The 14,172-nt window shown below is 36.1% G+C and overlaps 4 protein-coding genes across 6 annotated transcripts in view; 2 read left to right on the top strand and 2 right to left on the bottom strand.

The window, feature by feature from the left end:
* Positions 1–3,843, top strand: part of LOC107467549 (uncharacterized) — a 7,619-nt gene extending 3,776 nt beyond the window's left edge. The window contains exons 3-13 of the mRNA XM_016086675.3: positions 844–956; positions 1,051–1,358; positions 1,983–2,058; positions 2,163–2,249; positions 2,340–2,420; positions 2,517–2,549; positions 2,636–2,689; positions 2,769–2,810; positions 2,906–2,984; positions 3,200–3,270; positions 3,361–3,843. Of these exons, the coding sequence (XP_015942161.1) occupies positions 844–956; positions 1,051–1,358; positions 1,983–2,058; positions 2,163–2,249; positions 2,340–2,420; positions 2,517–2,549; positions 2,636–2,689; positions 2,769–2,810; positions 2,906–2,984; positions 3,200–3,270; positions 3,361–3,456 (1,040 nt within the window). The 3' untranslated portion in view covers positions 3,457–3,843. The remainder of the gene's footprint in view (positions 1–843; positions 957–1,050; positions 1,359–1,982; positions 2,059–2,162; positions 2,250–2,339; positions 2,421–2,516; positions 2,550–2,635; positions 2,690–2,768; positions 2,811–2,905; positions 2,985–3,199; positions 3,271–3,360) is intronic.
* A 786-nt stretch (positions 3,844–4,629) lies between these two features.
* Positions 4,630–7,477, top strand: LOC107467408 (pentatricopeptide repeat-containing protein At5g02860). The gene has a single exon (XM_016086498.3). The coding sequence runs from the start codon at positions 4,716–4,718 to the stop codon at positions 7,188–7,190; it is 2,475 nt and encodes an 824-aa protein (XP_015941984.1). The 5' UTR covers positions 4,630–4,715; the 3' UTR covers positions 7,191–7,477.
* A 5-nt stretch (positions 7,478–7,482) lies between these two features.
* On the bottom strand, positions 7,483–9,069 carry LOC107467409 (uncharacterized; the record flags this gene model as incomplete). Its single annotated transcript, XM_016086499.3, is given in 4 exon segments — positions 7,483–7,764; positions 8,065–8,325; positions 8,604–8,725; positions 8,819–9,069. Coding segments are annotated over 4 exon segments (684 nt in total). The 5' UTR covers positions 8,946–9,069.
* A 1,156-nt stretch (positions 9,070–10,225) lies between these two features.
* On the bottom strand, positions 10,226–14,147 carry LOC107467311 (uncharacterized). Of its 3 annotated transcripts, none has more exons than XM_016086357.3 (6): positions 13,983–14,145; positions 13,756–13,878; positions 13,364–13,615; positions 12,898–13,041; positions 12,057–12,818; positions 10,226–10,621 (listed from the first exon to the last, which is right to left on the bottom strand). In XM_016086357.3, the coding sequence occupies exons 2-6, from the start codon at positions 13,864–13,866 to the stop codon at positions 10,376–10,378; spliced, it is 1,515 nt and encodes a 504-aa protein (XP_015941843.1). In that variant the 5' UTR covers positions 13,867–13,878; positions 13,983–14,145; the 3' UTR covers positions 10,226–10,375. The 3 variants fall into 3 exon arrangements, with proteins under 3 accessions (XP_015941843.1, XP_015941842.1, XP_015941841.1); XM_016086356.3 differs by having other exon boundaries at positions 10,482–10,998; positions 13,983–14,147; XM_016086355.3 differs by having other exon boundaries at positions 10,482–11,001; positions 13,983–14,147.
* Positions 14,148–14,172: the final 25 nt, after the last annotated feature.

Consider the following 14,172-nt stretch of genomic DNA (forward strand, 5'->3'; position numbering starts at 1 on the left):
TGTCTTTTAATCTCAATTTTTCTTCTAAATATAGTCTTAGAGTCTTGAGTTTTTTTCAAATTTAAATTATTTTGTTAATATTAATAAATTTCTTATTTTCTAAAAAATAAAAACTAGAAAAAGTATAATGAAATAATTGATTAATATTAATTAATTAAGATAATTTAATTTGTATCTTTCTTATTAACTACTTGTATAATATTAATATTAATTAATATATATTTTTATAGTTAAAATTAATAATGAATATAACTAAAATATCGATATTATCTACCAAGGTATGGGAGTTAAAATTGAAGGTTGAGTTTTTCCATGTAAATGGCTATGATGTAGCTTGAAACAGTGTCAGTCACACATAGATGTTAGAGCTGTTCCCTAAATAGTAAATTAACTATTATTCATGATTACTGATCCATAATTGCCGACTCAAAAATATCATCCAACAATTCCCGATGTTACACACACACACGAAAACACGACACATCACACATGCAAAATTAAAGTGGTTAAACACCTTAAAATAAATAACTCAACCTTGTCAGAACCGCCTTCAAATTCTCATGTAAAAGAAAAAGTAAAATATGATCTCACTGAGAATTTTATAAATAAAACAAAAAATATTAAAAAGTTAAAAATTATATTTTATTTTTTCAATTTAAAAAAATTAAGAATTCTCCTTTCTTCTTCTCCTTAGAGATATTAAACACTCTTCACTCTTCATGCATGAGCATGACACATGCATACTCTATACATTATCCTAAGTTAAAAAATAATTTAATTATTATTTTAAAATTTATTTTTTGAAATGATAATCTAAAATATTTTGATTTAATTTTGTTGAAGTGATATTGGCATCTGGGAGGGACAGAAGATTCTACTATGCATACTATGTGGTGAAAATTGTTGCTCACATGGCAGGGGAAGGAAGCTTCCACTGTCTGACTCTTGCATATGTGGTACTACTTTGTTCATTCCAAATCTCTGCCACTAATTAAATAATTAATTATGTAATCTGTTTTTAATTATGGGTTATACTTAATTACATGGTAGGCAGATAAAGTTCCATTTGAGAAACGAACATCAGCATTTGGATTACTTGCTGGTGTGGGATCAGCTTCATTTGTTTGTGGAACTTTAGCAGCTCGATTCATTCCCACTCATTTGACATTCCCTGTTGCTGCTGTCTTATCCATGATTGGTTTGGTCTACATGAGAATATTCCTTGATGATACTGTTCCTGCTTCTGCTACCATCAACCAACCTTTGTTGAAAGAGGATCACTCTTCTTCCAAGGCCTCAACTCCAACATTCAAGAAACTCCCTTCACTTGGGGACTTTCTTTGTATGCTCAAGTGTAGGTATGTGTCACATTTTCATTGGATTCGATTTAGCCTGCTAAAAATTATCTTATTTTGCATTCATTCATAGAATAACTGAGTAATATTCGATGTGTAGTGCTAGAAAACAAAAAAAAAAAAACAGCTAGAACTTGCCTTATTTAGTATTTATTAATTGTCGCAACAATTAATGAATGCTAAATAAGGTAAGTTATGGTTGTTTTTGGCTGATTTTCTTTAGTTACCAAACATTTCCAATTTTGAATTTGTTTATTGAAATAGTTCAGTAATATTAGATGTAATAAATGCGTAATAAGTATAGGTACGTGGCACATTTTGATTGGATTCGATTGTTTGAGATTTATCCTGCTCAAAGTTATCTTATTTTGCATTCATTCGTCGAGATAGTTGAGTAATATTAGATGTAATAAATGTATAATAAGTGTAGGTACGTATCACATTTTAATTGGATTTGATTGTTTGAGATTTTAGCCTGCTCAAGTTATCTTATTTTGCATTTATTGGAATAGTTCAGTAATATTAGATGTAATAAGCGTGTAATATTTGATTGTGTCTTATATAAAATTTTAAATTTTAGGAGGTTGAGTTACTTATTATCTTAGACAAGTTTAATGAATTTTGCAGCCCCACATTTTCACAAGCAGCAGTAGTTTTGTTCTTCAATAGTCTTGCAGATGGTGGTTTGATGGCTTCATTGCTGGTAACTTTCTTACTTTTCTCTAACAAGGTTAGAATCCATAGAGTAGTTATGGTTAATCTTGTGTAACTGAGATTAAAATCAATGAAATTTGCCATGGGATGCAGTATTTTTTGAAAGCACGTTTCCAATTCGACAAGAACCAGTTTGCGGATTTGATGATGATTTCAGGAATAGGAGCAACTCTTACACAAGTAATTAAGCTTTAATTAGTACTCACACCCTCTTAATTATTCAAAATCAATAATTAATCATTGCCTAATAAATTTCACTTTGGCATGCAGCTACTTTTGATGCCAATGTTAATACCTGCTCTAGGAGAAGAGAAGTTGCTCTCAACAGGGCTCTTAGTTAGCTGCATCAATGTAAGTTTAATTTCCACATATTTCTTGCTTGATTTGTAACATAATATAATATAATACTAACAAAGTTTTATTAACAGTTAATATATGGTTATGCAGATGTTTGTGTACAGCATATCTTGGGCAGGATGGGTAATAACACTTTTCTTCCTTCTAAACTCTTCTTATTTTGCTCATAGTATTATGCATTTCAAGAACAATCCTTGAAAACCATGCAGGTTCCTTATGCTCTAGCAGGTTGTTCTATTTTTGGGGTTTTTGTGCGCCCAAGTGTAAGTTTCCATTCCTATTTGGTAACTTATAACTAACTTTGAAACAATAATTTCATATCTCACATTGTGCTTGGTACAGATATGCAGCATTGCATCCAAACAAGTTGGTCCTGATGAACAGGTACCCTTACTCAAATTAGATATGAAAAATGAATCATGATTCAGTTTTAGCTTCTTATTAGTTTTTAACAGATTAGAGTAATTGATTTGATGCAGGGAATGGTTCAAGGATGTCTCTCAGGAGTTAGCTCCATGGCACAAATCGTTTCTCCCTTAATATTCAGTCCACTCACAGGTATCGATCATAATCAGTTACCAAATTAACCGCTATGTATTTGTGTATAAATAGTTAAATACACGTGTTGTTTCACACATTTTTAATGTGTACTTTATATTTCAACATATATTCTACATGAATAACTGATTTTTTTATATACACGTAGCATGATTAATAAGTATATAGTACTAACTAAGTACTAACAAGATTCTCCTCCAATTTTAACAATGCAGCATTATTCTTGTCTGAAGAAGCACCCTTCTATTTTCCTGGGTTCAGTATAATGTGCCTTGGCCTTGCAATGGTAAGTTGGTTAGAACGAATGAACCGGTTTCTTTTAACAGATATGTGATCCATTCATAGCTTATGATGATATACCTACCTTGCATTTCAGGTTGTTGCATTTATACAGAGCTTGATGATCCGAGCCGCTCCTCCTATCGGAAAAATTAGCAGCGGCAGTAGCCGCTGCACAGATACATTGGTCTGAGGTAGAGAGACATGATGATGTTTTCTGCTTCAACAAATTGTTCATACTTACACCCTATGAGACCATGAATTACAAGACAATACAAGCAACCATGTTTCATGTTATAACTATGAGCATGGATTCAAGTATAGAACTATATACTGTGACACTAGGGGGGGTAGGAAACAGAACATCAAATGCAAAGCACAGCTAATTAATTCTTGTATGCATAGTATATATACACCTAGACATAGATTGTTTATATCACTAGATAGAGTAGTTTTTGCAGACAGGATCTTAGTCCATTTGACAGCTTTGTTGTAGAATGAGAAATCTGTCTAATGTAAGGACTTTGTAATTCCTATATTTTGTTATTTATGAAATATTAATGATTGAATTTTGGATAAATTAGATGTGAATTGCATAATGCAACAATTTAGCTTTGATGTATGTATAAGGCATGGAGCATTGCTGTAATAATCTAAGCAGAATTTTTTCTATTATTAGACAGTGTGCTACAAGTATTAGACAGCAATGCTAACAAATATTTCCAAATCTTGATGTGACAATATCTACAACAAAATCTTTCAATAAATAAACAAGTTTAATTTTTTTGTCAGTTTATTATTTAATTAGAAAAATATGTGAATAAATATGTTTAAATATATATAGTAATAAATTTGATAACTAATTTTTAATGTTTATAGATTATTTTTTAAATTTGTTATCTTATTTCTATTAATTCGAAGTCTCCAATACACAAAAAATCACCCATTAAATCAATTATTCATATAGAATAAACAATAAAATACAAAACACACACTGAAAATAAGTAAAAAATAATACATATATTTATACATAAATACATAATAATTGATTTGATAACTGTCTTTTTTATTTTTATTTATTTATTTTACTATTCTCCACTTATTTTTTGATTTCCTACAGTATCTTTAAACTATTAAGCTAATAACACCAATCTTTTTTTTTTGGTCGGTGAATTGGCAACTAGACCAATTTAGGTTGATTTAATACGGTCCACTTATTTTTGGTCCGAATATCCTCCAATTAACATACGTATCCAATAGTTTGGGCCTACAATGCCATTTTATTGTTATAAAAAGCCCAATAAACTTTTGTAATCCATACAAAAAAAACGATATTTAGAGAAAGAGAAAAAAGCGGGTGACCTTCGTCTTGAAGCTTAGATAAGTGAGTTGCAGAAGCAGAAGAAGCAAGTTGAAGAAGAAGAAGAAGCTTCAGCTTACAGCTTTGTTTTAATGGAGATAGCACAAAAGGTAGCACTTCCTCTTCTCCTCACAAAAGGTTCCACTTCCAGACACCACTCTCATTCTACCAATGCTATTTTTTCAACACCCACAACCTCCACACCTTCTTCTTCTTCTTCTTCTTCTTCTTCTTCTTCACCTCTCATCCAACACCTCAATTCCGACTCTACCTCCTCCTCCCGCCGTCGCACCTCCACCTCAATCGGCAAGTCCTCCGACCCCAACCGCGGCAAGCCTTGGTTCAACCACCACCGTCTCTCTCCTCCAGCTCAGCGTCTTCTTCAAACCCTAACCGACGCTCAATTCCACGATGACTCTCTCGAATTGGACCACCTTCTAGAATCTCTCTTCGACCACCACCACCAGCAACTTCCGAATTCCTTATCCTCTGATATTCTCGCCATAATCAAGGCCTTAGGGTTTCACAAGAAATACGACCTTGCTTTCTCCGTCTTCGATTGGGTTCGCCGCAGAGAGAAGGAGCAAGCTAACTCCGCCTCCCCTTCTCTCTTGTCTGGCTCCTCCATCGCCGTCATCGTCAACATTCTCGGCAAATCGGGTCGGGTATCCTGTGCTTCCTCATTGCTCCACACTCTCCGGCACGACGAAGGAGTCGAGGTAGACGTCTATGCCTATACTTCATTGATATCTGCTTTTGCCAGCAATGGCAGGTACAGGGATGCAGTCAATGTCTTCAACAAGATGCAGCAAGAAGATGGCTGCACTCCTACATTGATTACTTACAATGTCATTCTCAGTGTTTATGGCAAGATGGGCATGCCTTGGTCTAAGATCATGGCTCTTTTTGATTCCATGAAAAACAATGGGGTTTCCCCTGATTTATATACTTACAATACCCTAATTAGTTGTTGTCGTCGCGGTTCTTTGTACCAAGAAGCTGTGGAACTCTTTGAACAGTTGAAGCTTGCCGGGTTTTCGCCCGATAAGGTTACCTATAATGCGCTGTTGGATGTGTTTGGCAAGTCTAGACGCCCCAAGGAGGCTATGCAGGTGCTAAAGGAGATGGAGAGTAATGGATTCTCTCCCACTTGTGTGACTTATAACTCGCTGATATCGGCTTATGCCAGAGGTGGTTTGCTGGAGGAGGCTACACGCCTTAAGAACCAGATGGTGGAGAAAGGGATTAAACCGGATGTGTTTACCTACACCACCCTTTTGTCGGGATTTGAGAGAGCCGGGAAGGATGAGTTCGCAATCAAAGTTTTCGAGGAGATGAGAGCCGCAGGATGCAAGCCTAATATTTGCACCTTCAATGCTCTTATCAAGATGCATGGTAACCGAGGGAAGTTTGCCGAGATGATGAAGGTTTTTGAGGATATCAAGGTGTGCAAGTGTTCGCCCGATATTGTTACTTGGAACACCCTTTTGGCTGTGTTTGGACAGAATGGAATGGACTCCGAAGTCTCCGGAGTATTCAAAGAAATGAAGAGAGCGGGATTTGTGCCGGAGAGGGACACCTTCAACACCCTGATAAGTGCTTACAGCAGGTGTGGTTCCTTTGATCAAGCAATATATGTCTATAAGAGCATGCTGGAAGCAGGGGTGGCTCCTGATCTTTCTAGCTACAATGCTGTTTTAGCTGCATTGGCTCGAGGAGGGCTTTGGAAACAATCCGAGAAAGTCCTTGCCGAAATGGAGGATGGCTGGTGCAAACCTAACGAGTTGACCTACTCTTGTTTACTTCATGCTTATGCCAATGCTAAGGAAATTGAAAAGATGAATGCTTTGGCCGAGAGAATATACTCTGGCTCTATTGAGACACATGCTGTTCTTTTGAAGACCCTTGTACTAGTAAATAGCAAGAGTGATCTCCTAATGGAAACAGAGCGCGCCTTTTCGGAGTTGACAAAAAGAGGAATTTCGCCCGACATAACTACTCTGAATGCAATGATTTCAATATATGGTAGGAGGCAAATGGCAGCTAAAACCAATGAGATCCTGAATTTCATGAGTGAGAGTGGATTCACTCCAACTTTGACTACTTATAATAGCCTGATGTACATGTACAGTCGTTCTGAAAACTTCCAAAAATCAGAAGAAATCTTACGGGAGATTCTGGAGAAAGGTATGAAACCCGATAGAATCTCATACAACACGGTCATCTATGCATATTGTAGGAACGGTAGGGAGAAAGAAGCGACACGGATATTTTCCGAAATGAAGGATTCTGGTCTTGTTCCTGATGTTGTAACATACAACACGTTTATTGGAACTTATGCTGCTGACTCTTTGTTTGTCAAGGCTATTGAGGTAGTTCGATACATGATAAAGCAAGGATGCAAGCCAAACCAAAATACTTACAACTCCATAGTTGATTGTTACTGTAAGCTCAATCAGCAAGAGGAGGCAAAAGAGTTTGTTGAAAACCTTCCTAATCTTGATCCACATGTTTTCCAGGATGAACAGAGAAGGTTGCTGGAGAGAATAGCAAATAAATGGCAGTAAGTTGTTCCATGTCCTATACCTGAAAGATGCACATATTATAATTGATGTTCTTCAACGGGTGGCACCATGCATGTTTCTTGAGGCTGCTATAATTTAGCTATAGGGTTCCTTTATATATGTAAACAATATTCAATCATTTTATTGATGTACCATACTAGCTGTACAGGAACTTTCAGTTGTTTGTATGTGCAAAAACATTGCAAATTGGCATATATGCCATCTTGGTCATGTTACAAGTTGAAGAAGTTTAAGGTTCCTGTAACAAAATCCATCCCGTTTAATAGGAGTGCATATGAAAAACTAAACAATATACAAAGACACCTAAACTAAAATTCCATATGATGATATCATCAGACCGGAGAATATGTGGTGACCCCATAGCCATAAGCAGCCAATTCACTCATGAAATGGGGAATATGTCATCATCATTGTCTTCATCTATGTCCATAAACCTAAACTTGAGATCATCCCAACCATGTCCTTTATAATTGAAACTTGAATTCAGATAACAATTCGTCTCCTGAAATAAGTTCAAGTGATCCACCAGCTTATGATATGCATTGCATCCACAGCACTGCCAACAATTTCAGAAAACAAAGATAAAAAACAAATTGTCACCAATTTAATGTACCATTTTTTTCAAATAGACAATTTTTTTTTCCTAATAGAGGATCCAGAATTGAGAGGCAAATTACCGGAAATGGATCCTCTCAATTGTTAAAAAAAAAAATTGAGAGTAAAGTGTGATCTCTAACTCTTGATTGCTTTCTCTCTCATGTTTTTTCTTGGTTCCAGTTACAAAATTAATAGTGAGAGATCACATTTACTCCCTCCATTGTTAAAAAATATTGAGAGGATCCATTTCCCAAATTACCTGCACAAACACAGTTCCATCAGTGTAAGCATGAGGATTGATAGCCCTTGTAGTTCGCTGGCCACAGATGGTGCATGTAAAAGCCACGAGCATTCTTCGCCGAGGCGATTTTGTGAAGAGAGACCATGGGAAAGTGGAGATGTTCCCGGTTCCTGATTCGCCGTCGCAGCCAACCGCAGGAACAGAGGGCCCTTCCATCCCTGACCCTGTTGTCCATCCTCTACCAGCAGCAGCACTTAGTACCAATCCCATAGCAGCATCCTACACCCACAACAATTCTCAATCAAAATTGAATTCTTTTTAATGTTTTCAGGGCAAAAAACTTTAAAAACAGATATGTTTTTATCCATATTGCAAAAAGTTAGGCATTTAGGTTCAGAAACACATTGAAATAACAAAAATTGAGCTTCTTTTTTTTCATGACCCAACAGAACCATAATACAGATACTCTAATAAAATTCGAGATATTTAAATTGGAAGTGCAAAATTACATCGAAGCTTAAAAATTAAGAAGGAAAGGGAATGAAAAAGGCACATACTTTGGAGAGCGGAGAAAGGGAGAGGCGGCGATCGCTGAGAACTGGGAGGAGGTTGGCGTTGGAGTTGTCGTTGTTGATTTCCATGGAATTGGATTGGGAGTTTGAATCATGGTCGTCATCACCTGAAAAAACAGAGAATGAATTTGAAAGATTGATGATGAAATCGAAAAATGATTATGGTGGAAAGTGGATAGAAGAAGAATAGGAGTACGAACGCTTGGAAGATAAACGAAAGTGGAGGGATTTGGGAGAAAGAGAGAATCTTCTTGTTGAGGGGAAGATGGAGAAAGGGGAAGAAGGAGATGGAAGAGTTGCAGAGGAAGGTGTAGCCAAGGTTTCCATGAATGCCACGAAACACAACAAAACAAAACAACCTCGTCTTCTCTTTTCTTTTCTCTTCTCTTGTGTCTTTATTTCTTTTCTTTGCAGAGACCGCAAAAAATATCGGTGTCTCTCTGCAAATTATAATACTAAAAATAAAATCATGAGGTGATTAGTGATGACTGATGACTGAGAAATATGATGCTACATTGGGCCCTTGCGTTTTTATGGATATTGATCTATTGGGCTTATTAAATCAGGCCCAAATTCTTTCACTGCCCAATTAAACACTAATAGTTACTGTAACTGTGTAAGTTATAAATACCAAAAAACAAAACACTAATAAATAAACTTATAAATTAGAATACCAAAAACAAAAAGCAGTAAAAGTTAAAAAAATACAAATATTTAAATTGAGAGTTTAATTTGAGTTAATATTAGTCACCAAAAAATTTGAGTTAATATTGCTCCATGAACTTGCACCAATGCTAAATTTAATGTCTGAAGTTTTATTTAATTTATTTAGTTTTTAAATTTTATAAATGTAACTCATGCTATTTTGGTTATGGTGCTCAAATAGTTTAAAAACAACAAAATTTCAATACCACTCACAAGGTTGTTTTTGAGTTATTTAAGTGCCAAAACAAAAACAACCTGTCTACATCAGTTTATGTTTGTATATTAAAAATTATCCCAGAATTAACATGAGTTACATTTGCAAAGTAATTTGGAAATTAAACAGATCATTAAAACTTTTACCTTACCTGCAAATATAAGGACCAAATTAAGTATTATTTTGTTTAATTTTGATACTAATAATATCAAATATTTTACGATTTTTTTTAATGATCGTTCACACAATTAATATAAAAAATAATTATTTTTACTTGAGTGGTGTTATTTGATTGAACGCCCGCATATAAAGCTAAAATGAGTCTATATAAAAAATTTGTTAAAAGATTAATTCTAATATTTATTCTTTTATTAATTCCAAGCAAAATTATCAAATTATAAATTGGCAAAACTCAAGACAATAATCTTATTTCAGATAATATCACTTCACACGTAATTTTTTTTATTTGTAAAATAAAAAAGTGACATTATTAAAATATGAGTCGATATCTATTCCCTGAAATTCAATAGATTTTAATTTTACTATTCAATGCATACATTATTCGACATTTTCTCAGTTCAGTTTTCTGTGGATAACTGAGATCAAAGAATTAATATAGGTCAAATAACTTAACCTGTGTGCAGAATGAACAGAAGCAAACTTTTAAAAGAGAAACAATGACCACAAATAGATTTTAAGATCAATTGTATAGAGAGTATTAATAATGTTTAGGCATAGTAGAGGTAAGGTTCCAACTCAACAAGATAATTGTAAATCCTATGTTATATAATATGTACAATTGCTACCATTGTTATATAAACATAGTGACTCTGCAAACTCAACTGAACAAGTCCTCTTGACTCACTGTGTCTCCGCCATCGTCGTTGTCGTTGTCGTTGTCGTCATCATTAGAACTGTCGCTATTAGCATTGAATGTCAAGATCAACTCCAGAAGTTCTCGATCCGCAGCGGAATTTTCTCCATTGTTGTTTGTCCTAACCCTCCTTCTTGGAAGTGAAAACAGTTGCAACATCAGTTCTTCAGGAGAAGCTATCCGGTACATCCAGCCCCTAGCCTTGGGTTTCTGTTGGACACACAAAATTATCATAAATTTCCAGCATTACAACCACCATCAAAATTATCATCATTGCGATTGTCATCATTATTATCATCAACACCACCACCCATATTGTCATTGTCATCGTCATCACAATCATCACTAAAATCACCAGTGTCAACATTTGCATCATCAACACATTCGTCACTATTGCCACCGTCATCATCAGAACCATCATCATCATCCTCGTCATAAAGATCATTGTCATCATCAAACATATCGTCGTCGTCAAACATATCATCATCCTCATCCTCATCCTCATCAACATCGCTGTCATCATCCTCCTCATCGTCGTCATCGGTAGTATCATCAATAAACCAATGAATTGGATCAAACAAGAGAACCTTCTTCAAAGAAGTAACAGCAGAGAAATTAGTTCCTCTGCTGCTCAATCAGTTCATGAACATAAAAAGCCAATCCTTCTCATGATTTATTAATTTAACAATAACATACCAAATTGGTGTTAAAATCACATTAGTGTAGGAGCTCCTAAATTTGAGCAAAACCAATGTATTAAAACTAATTTTACAATTAATCCACTCTGCAAAACTTTGCAAGCATGCTAAACTTTTATTTTTAAATCCAAGTCTTTTTTAAACTAATTGAGAAATTAAATTTGGGCAAATAAATATAAGTATTATGTCACTTCCACAAAATCATCCTTTTAAGTAAAATATATTCATTATGCCTTGAATTCCTAATGAAAAGATCCAGGGGCAGGGCAGAGAGGCACCCACCCACCTCCCTTTGAGGCAGAATGTTCAAGCCTAGCAAAACTAGATCGATGTTGCCTTAGATAGATGCACCACAGCTCGCTAAATCACCGGAATGTGAATCATTCAACTGGCTAAAGTAGAACTAACTCAGGATCATTTTCCAGATGATTTGTCAAAGGGCATGGTGATTGAGAGCTGAACAATTCTGTTGCTGTGTACACAAATGCTGCTCTAACAAGCACCGAACTAGATAGTGGGTAGGACGGGTAAGAATCGTAAAGTAAGACTTTGTCCAGGTCTACATAGTAAACCAATTAATTTTGATAGATTCACAAAGGGTCCATTATTAAATAGCAATTGGTGAAGACAGGGTTTTCAAATTTATGGCACCTATGAAATCACACTTCTAGGATTTTGAACTGAATGAGACTCGGAGACAACCCGGGACAGAAGGTAGAAAGAAGGAAGAGAAGAGTTCTGATAAAACTTCACATTATTTATTAAGGTTCTTATCTTAATTTGAAAAAAGGAAAAGTTTTCATATAAGTTGTTCCTATCAGAGATTTATAAACAAATTCAGAGCTTCCTGCACATAAAATGCATTACCCACAGTGCCAAACAATGATATCATTTGTGCTTGTAAGTTTTGAGTTGCAGTAAGTAGCTCAAGAAGACAGAGTTCATACCTGCTCAATGTTTTTGGGCAAAGTAGCTTTCTCGTGTGCCTTTGGAGTCCACATCTTGATGTCATACTCAATTCCGCTGCTTGCAAGAACCATTGTATGAGGATGAGACTCAATGCAGTTCACAACATTCTTATCCCCTTCCATGACACGAATAAGCTGCCCATCTTTCTTTCTCCAAATGAAAATCCGACCACAATCTGACCCGCTTACCACATACTCACACTTGGGCCCAAAAAAGTTAACACCCTTCACTGTCTCAGAATTCCTGTGTCCCTTAAAAACTTGTGGAGTGATTTTCTCATCAGCAGAGCCAGAAATGTTTGACAATGAGGCTGCAGAGCCAAGACTACCTCCCATTTCACTTGAATCACTGTTCATAGATACAGGGGAACCGGGATCAGGGTTAGGCCCCAGGCCCATATCTTGTGTAAAAAGATAAATATACTCATCATTGTATGATACTAGTAGCTCTCTCTGTTCAGAAAATGCCAAGCCTGTTATTCCAACTCCTCGTTGATCACCAATCAAGTGTGGAGGGCAGAAGAAATTTACTGGCTGGCCAAAATCGGAGGATCCATCCCACTTATATTTGCGAATATCATAAAGTCGAGTATACTCGTCAGACCCAGCAACTGCAAACAGATTTGGATTCCTTGGATCAATTGCAATTGCATTAAGATGGATGACTGGAATGTAATCCCATCTGTCCTTAATTGGCTGGCACGTAAAGAGTTCTGTTGCGGTGCCAGTTCTCAGATCAAACTGTAACAATGGTTAGGGAGCAATGAATAAAGGATAAACAAAAATCAAAGTAAAATTAGCAAACATGTCAATGACTCACATGCTGTACTAATCCATCTTCACCACAGGTGTAAAATATATGAGGGCTACCAGGCTCAATAGCCATCTTATGAGCCCGTCCTTGATGCTTGGCCAGCAACTTATTTTCCACTCTGCCACGTTCAAGAATTTGGGCATGTCTCACCTGAAATTAAGAGTTTGCATAAGGAACCAACTGCCTCTTAGCCAACGACCTAAGAGTATTGAAATTTCAAACATATTCAAAGCACAAAACATTTTCTTTTCAAGCCCTAAAGGTAGAGATGAACAACTTTGGTAAACACATTCCCTTGATCCCATCCTAGTGACATTTACCATTCCTTGAGACTACTATGGATAGCATAATTAGAACCAACCCAAGGCTTTGATGTGATACATATAAATACAAACACAAACACAGAACTTCCTTTATCTGAACACACTTACTCAACTGAAATAAGGGAATCAAGAATGGTAGACTAGAATACCTGTCCATCAGCAGCGCAGGTGACAATGCTTCGATCATCGGAATGGGGCATGATCTTAGCCTGGAAAACATTGTTAGTGTGACCAGAATGGAAAGAGAGCTTAATATGGCCAGTTTCCCAGTCCCAAAGAATGACCCTGCGGTCATCAGAACCAGACACCAAGATGTCACCATCTGCATTGAAGCAAACTGTGTTGACACACCCTCTATGCTTTTCCAGCTTCCTCAATACATCAAGCCGAAGCACAAGGTCCTAACACATGCCAAAATTTGATTAAACCATAAATAAAGGCTCTGATCTAAAGTACAAGGAGCACAATTGAATGATTTCAATTATCAAAATTCAGTGCGAATCATGACACGAAAAAAGAAGGAAACTTTTAGGGATTGAACCTCGGAAGCGGCAAGACGGTGAGCGAAATTGCGGTTGGAAATCTGACCAAGCTCTCGATGGCAGAGATCGAGAAGAGGCTTGTCGAGGGTGGTTCTGGGCCTCTTGTTCATCGTTCGTGCCCACTGCAACCACAAAACAAGAGACAAGATTCCAGTTTAAAAGGGGGTTAAAGAACGATTTTTCCATTAAAATAAACCCATGACGATGATGATAATGATGATATTACCTTGGTGTCAGAGAAGAGAAGCACCCGCGAAGCAGTAAGCAGCAGAGAGAGAATGAAAAGTGAGAGCTTACAAGTGAAGAAGAAGACGATGATGAAGGAATGACCACATAAATTACTTAATTAATCATTGGATTGTGTCATGAGATTCCCGAAAAGTCTTGTCTTTTCGGTACCCTAACCCCCAAATGTG

Source organism: Arachis duranensis, chromosome 9 (assembly GCF_000817695.3).
Source record: "Arachis duranensis cultivar V14167 chromosome 9, aradu.V14167.gnm2.J7QH, whole genome shotgun sequence".
Classification (NCBI taxonomy): domain Eukaryota; kingdom Viridiplantae; phylum Streptophyta; class Magnoliopsida; order Fabales; family Fabaceae; genus Arachis; species Arachis duranensis.

Bases quoted from the DNA above. Each gene is read 5' to 3' on its own strand.
- LOC107467408 (XM_016086498.3), top strand. From the start codon at position 4,716: ATGGAGATAGCACAAAAGGTAGCACTTCCTCTTCTCCTCACAAAAGGT.
- LOC107467311 (XM_016086355.3), bottom strand. From the start codon at position 13,866: ATGAACAAGAGGCCCAGAACCACCCTCGACAAGCCTCTTCTCGATCTC. The intron at 13,616-13,755 runs GTTCAATCCCTA...GGCATGTGTTAG, and splicing joins ACCGTCTTGCCGCTTCCGAG to GACCTTGTGCTTCGGCTTGA. The intron at 11,002-12,056 runs GTATGAACTCTG...ACTTCTTTGAAG, and splicing joins TGCCCAAAAACATTGAGCAG to AAGGTTCTCTTGTTTGATCC.